The 11,140-nt window shown below is 37.2% G+C and overlaps 1 protein-coding gene across 1 annotated transcript in view; it reads left to right on the top strand.

Annotated features, from left to right (window-relative positions):
* LOC122085038 (probable protein phosphatase 2C 55) overlaps positions 1 to 4,220 on the top strand; it is a gene marked incomplete in the record, with an annotated part of 10,549 nt that extends 6,329 nt beyond the window's left edge. Inside the window, 2 exon segments of the mRNA XM_042653474.1 lie at positions 2,614 to 2,763; positions 3,604 to 4,220. Coding sequence (XP_042509408.1) covers positions 2,614 to 2,763; positions 3,604 to 3,918 — 465 coding nt within the window.
* Positions 4,221 to 11,140: the final 6,920 nt, after the last annotated feature.

The raw sequence follows: 11,140 nt of genomic DNA, 5'->3' as shown, positions 1-11,140 counted from the left end.
GGGGGGGGTACAGGGAAATAGCTGAGGAGAGGAATATTATTATTAGTGTTGTTGATGGTTGAAATATTTTAAATTTCTTTCGCTACTTTGTTGATGCAAAAATTTTTTGAGTGAAGAATAGCATCTGCTCTATTTGTGTTCATATGAATATTCCTTGCCATCTATAATCTTGCAGAGAACCACTATTTTTTAACATCTTGTATTAACTTGTCAAGGTTCTACGTTTCCCTTTGTCTGTGCATGTGTTCATAATTTGAACTGCTGCTTCCACATCTGCACTTTCTTTGTCATTCAGCAATAATTAAATTGAAATTTCAGTTAATGGAAAGAAATATTAAAATTTTGAAGGCCATTCAACTGTATAAATTCCTCTTAACCTAAAGTCTACTCTAATTTGGATTCCAAACCAGACGTTACCACCCTGGACTTGCATGGGGATTTGACCCGTTGTTCTAGTTGGGAAATTTTGCACTTCGTAATTTCTTCAACTCCCTTGCCAGATTGGGTGGAATTTGTGCTCTTCTCTTTTCTTCACTTATTATTGCTTTCTGTTTTAAGTTCTTGAAAATAATGAGTTGTGCTTTCTACTCAACTCAGATGTGGTGATCTGATTGATTTTTCGATTACTTTTAAGAAGCTATTTCTTGTCCTGAAACTTTGGTTGTGTAGATAATTCCTTATGCATTGCTTATATGGAATAAGTTTATTTATAGGCAAAATAGTAGTGTCACAAACAATGAGTCATCTCAAAACCTCACATGACAGAACTACCCAATTATTTTAGGGGTAATTTACAGCACTCCCCCTAGAGAATGCCACAATTATAAGAACACCCCCTCTATTTCACCAAATTAGACTTAGACCCCTTACCGTTAGTCACTGTTAAGTGAGGATTTGAAATGATGATTTTACCCTTTTGACTAAAACACATGACCCTGATCATATACCCTCCACCGTCTTCATCTCCAAACCGTGAAGAGCAACGGCGGTAAAGAAGGAAAGAGAAACGGTGGAAGGCGGCTCTTCCACATTAGCAGAAGCATACCTTCCCTTATTGCTTGCAGCCTGGATGCCACGAAGGAGAGCCGTGGTTTCTCTCAAACATTGGGCCGATGATGACATGAATCTCCCCAGAAGACAATTGAGAAGGGCGCTGGTTTTCTAAGCAATACCTAGGTATTCTGCCACAAATGCCGCAGCAGCACTAAATGTTTCATCCAGCTCAGTAGTCTCAACTCCTTCCCAATCATCATCATCATCATCTTCTTCTTCTTCCTCCGAATGGCTTTCGCTTTGCTCCTGATATCATGACTTCCTTCATTACCACGGAGCCTCTCTTCTGCAGGGTCATTTGATTTTTCAGAGACTTCACCAAGTTCCTTCACAGAAAACGAAGATTCTGATTCTGATTCAGCTTCAACTGAAATGGATGGTATATGCTCTTCCCGTACCAACCTAAGGTTATCACCTCTAAATGAAATGACCATGGATATAAGCTTCGCCAAAAGGAATGAGAAAATGAGACCTAAGGGTACTGATTGAGCAAGATCTTCCCAGTCTCCCATTCCCATGATGATTGGACTCGATGGAAACCAAATTTGAACAGAAATTCAGAAAATACTAACTAGATAGCAGAAACCCTAGATCTAGAATGCATCAACGAAAGGGACGGTGAGGAATGGGGAACCGGCCAAGGTCAGGTTATACATTTGCTTAACTAGACCAAAAATCAGAGAAGAATAAGAAAAATTAATGTAGAGCTCAAAGCTCAGCCCAGATGAACAAGAGTAAAAAAATCGAAGGGTTAAGCGGGAGTGACAATCATAGAATCAGAAGAACATGGGAGACCCTGCAAATCTCAAGGGTAATTGAGTGCTGCTGCGGCTTTTGTGGCAGAATACGTAGGTTATTGCTTGGAAGGGTGCTGTTACCCCCTCCATTTCTGTGATCACAATTATGGGTTTCTTGGCCCTCATAGTTGCTGGTTTCACAAGCATACAACAAAACAAACAGAGAAGATAGTGTGTGTGTGTGTGTGTGTGTGTGTGTGTGAGAGAGAGAGAGAGAGAGAGAGAGAGAGAGAGAGAGAGAGAGAGAGAGAGAGAGAGATGATCAAAGAACAGTGATCATCTGTCCGTCGCCGTCTGTTGCCATTGTCGCCATCCGTCACCAATGCTGCAGCTTCTGCTCTGAACGATCGCCGGTGGTAAGGTAAATTAGGTCTTGGAATGGTGATAGATTTGGGTGAAAGAAATACTAAGTTATTATAAGGATATTTTAGGTACTTCATATTTAATAAGGGCATTTTGGTATTTAAAATAAAATATAATTGTTGACATCAGCATATTTTAGGTATATTCTTTTGCCGGTCACTGGCGGTGAGGGGTCTGAGTCTAATTTGGTGAAACAGAGGGGGTGTTCTTATAATTGTGGCATTCTTTAGGGGGTGGCACTATAAATTACCCATTATTTTGATATGGAAAATTCTAGATATCGGAGGTAGAATTGTATTTTCCTCTATCCATCTTGTCCCTTAATCATATCATCTCCTTGTTTGATATCTCTGGTTTATTCTTTGTTTGACATGATTGGGTTGTTTGCTTCTTTCTGCAGGGTCTGCATGCCATTAATCTGGGGGACAGTGGCTTTATAGTAGTTAGAGATGGATGCACCGTTTTCCGTTCTCCTGTACAGCAGCATGGGTTCAACTTCACATTTCAACTGGAGAGCGGAAATGGGGGTGATCTACCTAGCTCTGGTCAGGTTAGTTTATTCACTGTGTTCTAGTGCACTATGCAAGTTTTTTTTGACTGCATGTATGTGGTGATTGTATTGATGTTGAACATGGAGAAAAAGAAGGGAAAATAACCATGCAATTTGATTGTTAATGTGGTATTGAAGATGTGAAAAGATTCTCTGATTTCTGCTTGTAATTTTAATCCCATATGGACTCTCCCTGTTTATTTATATTTTGTCCAGAGTGTATTTTGGATGATTATTTACTGAATGACTGCATATTTTCTCCTTGATTGTGTTATTTATGCCTTATCCCAAAAAAAAAAAAAAAGTGTTATTTATGAATTTATTAAGGTCCCCTACTTGAACAGAGTGTGGGAGGCCCTTCCCTCGGGGACAGTCTTTCTGCCACATGGAATTGTAATGGCTTCATCCAAGTGTGGAAGGAAAGGTGGGGAAGTGAAATTTATAACCGTTGTTAGAATGTTGTCTAGTTGGTTACACAATCATGTTAGGTAATGAGTACAAAGGTATCTATTTTAGTATTGATTTAGTTCCGTGTTTTGAGATACTGAATTTTTGTCTTAATTTGATTTCACTTCCCCTCCTGTTCTCTTTCAACCAGATGGAGCCAACTGTTTGACAGATGGGGAATCCATGGTATTAAGTGATAGGTAGAATTTGGTGGTCCATCTTGACCATATATAGAGTTTTTGTTTTCCAAAACAGACACAAAGGTATTTGATGTTTTCAAACATATTTCAGAGATTCATGCTAAGGTGTGGAAGTCGCATTGGTTAAAAATTTCCTGGATGTGTAATCTTTCCTGTTGAATGATATGCTCTAACAAAGGATTAAAACTACCAGGTCTTTACAATCCCTGTGGCTCCGGGAGATGTGGTGATTGCAGGCACTGATGGCCTGTTCGACAACTTGTACAACAATGAAGTGACCGCGGTGGTGGTCCATGCCATGAGGGCTGGGTTGGAGCCTCATGTGACGGCTCAGAAAATTGCAGCCTTGGCACGCCAACGAGCGCAGGATAGGGACAGGCAGACACCATTCTCTACAGCAGCCCAAGATGCTGGATTTCGCTATTACGGTGGTAAGCTTGATGACATTACTGTTGTTGTGTCCTACATCACCAGCTCCACCTCTCCCTCTCCCTCTAGCAATACATGAGGTGAGATCTTTCTTCCCCTCCTCCACTCACCCGCACCTCTCTTCTTTACTTCATATGTACCTTTGCTTCTTGTATATTTGCACTGTTCTGACTGGAAGTTTGGGGATGCTAGGCAAGGAAAGGGTTTTTTTTTTTTTCCCCTCTCTTTAGACCCTATGTAATTTGTCTACACGTGGAAAAACAAGTCTTTTAAGTGTGGACAGACATGGGAACCGAGTCTTTTATGTGTTGGGGTACTATACACCATAGTTCAGAATTGTCACCTCTTATAAAAATGAAGACAGTGAAGCACTTGAGCCTAGAGTTTCCTCCCTCTTCTTTTGGGTTATGACATCTCTTTGCATGTGTACTTAGAACTTGACTTCTTTTAATTGCTCCTTGCCATAATTTGATAAGTTCTTTAAGTTAAAAAAGTATAAAAAAGTTTTCAAATTTGACAGTGATTTCTATTTTGTCATTATTAAAAGTTGTTTTTGTTTTATATATTTTTTCTTTGAAAAAAAATGTGGGTATAGAATTAGAGTTATAAATTATTCGAATACAAGTTATAGTTTACTTGAAATTGTAAGTGTAAACAAATATTATACAAATAACCTTTTTTAGTAATAAGTTATCATAACATTTTAGGCTCTTGATTTGTCATGTGACAAATATTTCATTTAATATTGCGGAGTAAAGCCCTATCAGTTTACTCTTCAAAATGCTTTTTGAAATTAAAAAACAAAAATTAGATGGTGAAACAATCAAAACACAATAAAATGGGGTACTCTTATCATATGACAATGGAAGTTATATTTCTGAAATCATAAGGCAAACTTGAGTCATTATTTTATTTATTTATTTTTTTTTTATATAATATGTTTTAAATTATCAGTTTCCACTTAGAGTTAGGAGAGTGTATAATGATGTCTAAATTATTGGTATACACATACATGAAGTTACGTGAGATGTGTGCCAATATTGAAGGGTCCAACTGTTTGAATGGATATATTGTTTGTCCATGTAAATGTTGTGACATTTAGAAAAATAGTAGACTTGTGTAATAATAATAGGTTATCATGTGTATGGCTATAAAATGGATTAAGAGTTCAACAACATGACCAGACTCTCACCCCAACACCCCACCTTCCCACACACCCCAAAAAAAAAAAAACCCTTATTTGATATTTTGATGCATGGTGGGGGATTCTGTTGCAGTGGTGTGGTCCCTGCAGTAGAAAGCACTTCCGTCCCCTGCGCAATAAAAGTTTTATTCATATTTATTAATTCATTTACGGTTTACACGACTTTAGGCAGATAAAGCAGCTACAAAAGCTATGCCTGTGAATGAGTAGGTGATTTTGGGTCGTTTTTCTCTCTTTCAAAGTGTCCCCCATGCTGCGGTTCCCTACAGTCCAAACCCGGTGCAGCATTAGGTTAGGGAGCTGGGCGATAATAGCTACTCTGCATCCCAAAGCACTAAGTAATCCAAGCCAACCATTGGATAGACAAAAACAGTTGTGTAGGAAAACCTTCCATATGAATTTAGAATGGAAGCTTTTCAATTGCAACAAATACAATATAATACTGGATAGGAATGGGTAGAGTTTATGTATACAAATAAAATAATCATTCAAATTAAAATCTGAAAGGATTTTAGATAAAAATAAGGACTGAGTTTTCCTAGACCCATGGCGAATGGAAATTCATTTGCTGCAGGTAGGGGTGTCAATGGGTCGGTTTGGCTCAATTTTGGTTTGGATTAAATTGCTTTTAGTGTGAGAATGGTGAAATCGAATCACGAAAAAAAAAAAAAAAAATTGGTTTCAGTTTTTGGTACCAATTTGAAATTGTGTTGGTTTCGATTTTTTGTCCCATTTAGGTTTGATTTTCCATACAAATTTATATAAAAGTTTGCAAATCTTTTTTTTTTAATGAATTTCTTACTGTTTTTGAATTCTTATCAATTTGGTTTCGGTTTGGGTTTTGAGTTGGTTCCAATTTGGCTTCGGTTTTTTGGTTTCTGGTGTGATTCGATCTAGTTTTGGAGTTGCAATATCCCAAACCGAAACCGACCCAATAACACTTCGGTTTGATTTAATCAGACAATTTTTCTTTCGGTTTAGGTTTTGACAACCCTAACTGCAGGCATGTGATAGGTTAGAAAAATGTTGGCACAGAATCCTTCCTATGCTACGATCAACTGACCGTATTGATGTATACGCAGGCATGCCAGAATCCTTATTGATCGAATTCAACAATGAACCTGATTTTGATCAAGCAACTTGGGTTCTCCTCTTGCCCCCGATTGCTCCAGGGACTTTTTAACGATCAAAACCTCCGAAGGATGAGGGAATAAACTGTGATATATTCCTCAAAAGGGATTCTTAATACAAATCACTAGAGCCTAATAGATAGACTTTGTGGGTTGAAAATTCAAAGGAAGTGAACGTAAGAGTTATACTCCATTTCTAATTCTAAATATTGGAAAGAAAAAGCATAAAATGAAATAAAGAGTTGCATTGCAGTTGGGTTTGTCTGATTTGTTGATTCTCCCTCACTTGGCCAGTTTTTTCCCCTTATATATTTTGAGAGTTAACCACTCCATTATCCACGCCATTAGCCCACTTCTCCCATGAAGTGATGCCTCCAATATGTTGTTGCCACCTCTCCCATTAGTATCACCTAACATGAGCGTGCCTTAACCGTCCTTGTGCGCTGGTATTGCATCATATATGGGTATCAGATCGATATGGTCAGCCTGTATTTTCTTTTTATACACCCAAAACTGCCCCTGCCGTGCACATTTTGAATTTTGGTGCCAACAAAAAAGCATTCGGAAAGTATTTTGGGAACATACTTAAAACCTTTAGGGGTGTATCTACGTTACCCTCTCTGGATGAAAGAAAACTCTCCTAAAAATAAAATACTCTTTTAATTAATGGGTCTCTCAAAATTACTTTCTCCTAAAAAATCTATTTAAAAAATGAAATATTTTCTCAATGTTACTTGATTTCCATAAAAAAGAGTCTCAAAATTCTCAAGTGGTTAACGCGTCAATGGAGCTCAACTTTTAAATGTTATATTATATTTTTTAGGACCAGTTTCACCCCACCTAATGGTGAAGAGATTCCTTATCTTCGTTGTTGTTGGATGGGACTCTAGGGCAATGTTGAATTTTGGGCAATAAAGGGTGCCAGTCGATTCTTTTCACTGTCACTGAAGAGAAACTTTCTCCTACTTTTCAAAACAAAAAGAAGAGGAATCCATTGAATAAAAGAAAAAAATGTGATAGAGAAGACTTGAACTTAGAAGATTAAGTTCTTAATTAAGACCCTTCTTGAAAGTTTAGAACTAATGTCATCGATACTCTATTAAAAAAAAAGAAAAATTGCAAGGAATTATGGGTTGGTACAATTACAATGAGGGTGTCCTGTTTTGAACAAAACCAAGAGTTTGAGGATATATCGAGTCATTCATACTCTCTCTCTCTCTCTCTCTCTCTCTCTCTGTGAAAATAATTACCATGCTCCTTGCAGCCCGACCCACAATTAGATGAACTGTTAATCATGGAAAAACTAGAGGCATACTCAATCCTTTTCCACAAATAAATTGGGTAAGAGAATGCTACTTTATTGGTGTAGGTACATGCCATCATGTGGCTCAATGGCAGGGCATTCTGGCTACAGTTCTAAGTATCTGTATTGATTTGATATATCTTTGCTGTATCAATTGAGCGACATGGATCAAGAGTGAAAACGTAAAAACTCCACCTTTTAAGAAAAGCATGGGTATTTTTGTCTGATATGAGAGATCCGATATCGATTCAAATTGATACTGTATTGGTTTTTAAGATGAGCAATCTCAATGGGATTGATAGCCTAATAGTGAAAATATCCTTAACCAATCACGATTCAAATTGACTGATTATAATTTGAGTCTTGGCATGGTCACACACTCACACCCCCATCGGTTCTGCGTAAGTGTGTGGAGAGGATCCGGGTCCATAAAAGCAAGGAAAACAGGTAACTTTTCTGAGGTCGCGACCCAACGCCCAAGTGCCTGACCCCATTGAAGTCAAATCCTATTGACCGGGGGATTGGAACCTTGACACCTTAGATGGGTCCCACAGATTGCGGCGTAGAGATATCTACCAAGAATGGGGCCGAAGAGGTAAGGAGAGTATAGAATAAGCGGGTCCCAGTTGGGCATTTTGGTTGGTTACGACCCTAGTTAGTTTATTCGCGTTTAAAACGCGTTTAAAACGGCGTCCTTTTTTTTTGCCGTTTTAAACGCCGTTTGTCGAATTTTTCACAGAAAGTCAGTAAAAAATGGGAACGTGACTATTTGAAGTTTTTTTGCCGTTTTAAACACCGTACCGTTTTTTTGATAGTAAAAAAATGGATTTTAAAAAATATAAACGTTTTAAAATAGAAACATTTAAAACGGGACTATTTATTTTGATTGTTATCTAGGTATTTAGAGAATTATTATGCCAATTTATGTCTATATATTGCCCTTTTTTTGACATCGTATTATTTAAATATAAACATTTAAAACACGTATCGTCCGTTTTTTATTTTTTTCCCGTTTTTATCGTATTTGACCGTATTTTTGACTGTCCCATTCACGTTTTGATCCGTTTAAAACATACCCGTACCGAACAATATTTTTTTTCCGTTCCAGTTTTAACTAACAGAGGTTACAACCATCACCGAAAGGGATGCGTCCATCCATCATCAATCATCATGCATACATGCATTATTATAACGATGATGATGCAATTTGGAGCTTCCTTGCATGCTAAGTAGTGAGAGAGCGTAATTTTTACGCTCACGGCTCACCACTCACAACCCAAAGCTTTTTGCGGCGGAGAGAGAGAGAGAGAGAGAGAAGAATATTTTCCATCGGTGGGAGTCCATCTCCATCTGATATGGGTCCCATAGATTGCGGCGTAGAGATATCTACCAAGAATGGGGGCCGAAGAGGTAAGGAGAGTAGAGAATAAGCGGGTCCCAGTTGGGCATTTTTGTCGGTTACGACCATCACCGAAAGGGATGCGTCCATCCATCATCAATCATCATGCATACATGCATTATTATAACGATGATGATGCAATTTGGAGCTTCCTTGCATGCTAAGTAGTGAGAGAGCGTAATTTTTACGCCCACGGCTCACCACTCACAACCCCAAAGCTTTTTGCGGCGAAGAGAGAGAGAGAGAGAGAGAGAGGCAAGAAGGATGAGATCATCAGAAGAATATGTTCCATTGGTGGGAGTCCCTCTCTATCTGATATGGGTCCCACTTTCCTATCACTTCTTCATCAGTACCGGAAAAAAAAAGATGCAAAATGTTGATAACTTTTCTTGCCTTTCTTTTATTTTCTTTTCCTTTCTCGTGCTTTAACAAAAAGAAGAAGAAGAAATCTTATCTAAAGAAAACTTTTTTCTCATTAAGATATAACAGTTCATGATTAAGTATTCCAAACTCCTAAGTAAGATAATGAATCCATTGGAAAGAAACTCCTATTCTAATCTTAATCCTAATTATTATGCAATGGATCTTTTTCTAGAGGAGGAAAAAAGCTATGGAATATTTGAAAATCCATAAGATCTAAGGAATATTAGAATTAAATGTGTACTTCCACTCTCTAAAGCTGAGACATCATGGGCCCTTTTTATAGACTATAAGGGAGGAAAATTAGGGTTTTTGTTCATGATTGTTGGTATTGTTTGTGAATTTTGTTGTTCTGACAAAGGACAAAAGCAAGGTTAAACTTATATATGTAGATATTTTTTTCTTTTAAAAAATTATTATAACACCATTATATACTCTTTATAATTCATAAAAAGTTTTTTTTTTCTCTCCTCATATTTTAAAACGTCTAGATTACCCTTGAGATTCCTCACCTGCATCTTCTTCTCTCCTTTACAAGTCTAATCACCACCACTTTGCATTGCACAAACATTGTCGATTTTCACTCTCTACCCTTTGCATTTTCTAGCTTGTTATTACCAGGTCTCAACCTTCACCCAAATCTCACTCACTCCCCCCCTCTCCCCATTCACAACCCCTTTGCAATCCTCTTTCCCCTTGCAACTGTCAACCCTTGCCCTTGCCCTATTTTGATATTTTTATCTATTTTAACATTTTTATTGCAAAGAGCAAGAGGTTGATCATAAATTTTTTACATTTATCAATTGTAGTGCTAGCATTTTCGAATTCTTACCATGAAATTCACATCCATCATTTGGGCTCAAACTATAGTTTTAGGTTAAACCTGAATTTGTAATGGTTATATAAATAATTCCAAAAAAAAAACAAAAAAAACAAAAACAAAAACAAAACAAAAAAACAAATGGCACATGAGGAAACCAGGAAAATAGCTGTTAGCAGGTACATACAAATTCCAGGAAAGGACCATTAGCAGGCAGTTAAGTGGATATTCAGGCTTCTCAAAGGTACATCCAATTACTCTTTATGTTTTGTGAGGTATTAACATTTATGTATAGTGATATATTAACTCAGATCATTCAGGTGATAGAGATGGTGGAAGAAGTACTATGGAATATGTTTTTACTATAGTAAGACCAACCATCAGTTGGATTTCAAAGCTGCAGAAGGTGATTGCTCTTTCAATAGAAGCAAAATATGTTGAGATGATTTGGCTTCAATGGTTTATTGAGGAGTTGGGTAGAGTGCAAGAGAAAATTAAATTATGGAGTGATAATAAGAGTATTATTCACCTCGCAAGGAACTCAGCCTTTTATTCAAGAACAAAGCATATTCAGTTAAGATATCACTTCATTCGTTGATATGCATAAAAATTAAAAAATAAATGATTAATTCACAATTAAAATTCCAAAGTTAAATACAATAATAGATGATATTTCATTATTTTGAATAAAATGATAGGATGAACCCTAAATTATATTATGTACATCATAACCGAATTAAGCCGGTCAACTCAAGCTTGACCCAACCTTGACTCGACCAGGTCAGTGTTTTTCAACCCTAATCCCCCTTAGAATAAAATCTTAGCTCAGACACTGTTCAAGCTCAGAGCGGGCCAAGTTGGATTCAAACCGTCAAGACTAAGGCACCGTTTGACAATGTTATGTTTCTACCGTTTTTGTGTTTTCTTGTTCCCAAAAATAGAGAAACAACTTAAAAAACATTTGATAAAGTTGTTCTGTTTCACCCGTTTCTAGAAACATAAATCAAAATTTATGCCTATTTACA

This window comes from Macadamia integrifolia, chromosome 7 (genome assembly GCF_013358625.1).
Source record: "Macadamia integrifolia cultivar HAES 741 chromosome 7, SCU_Mint_v3, whole genome shotgun sequence".
NCBI classification, from domain to species: domain Eukaryota; kingdom Viridiplantae; phylum Streptophyta; class Magnoliopsida; order Proteales; family Proteaceae; genus Macadamia; species Macadamia integrifolia.
This window is presented reverse-complemented; position numbering and strand designations above follow the sequence as displayed.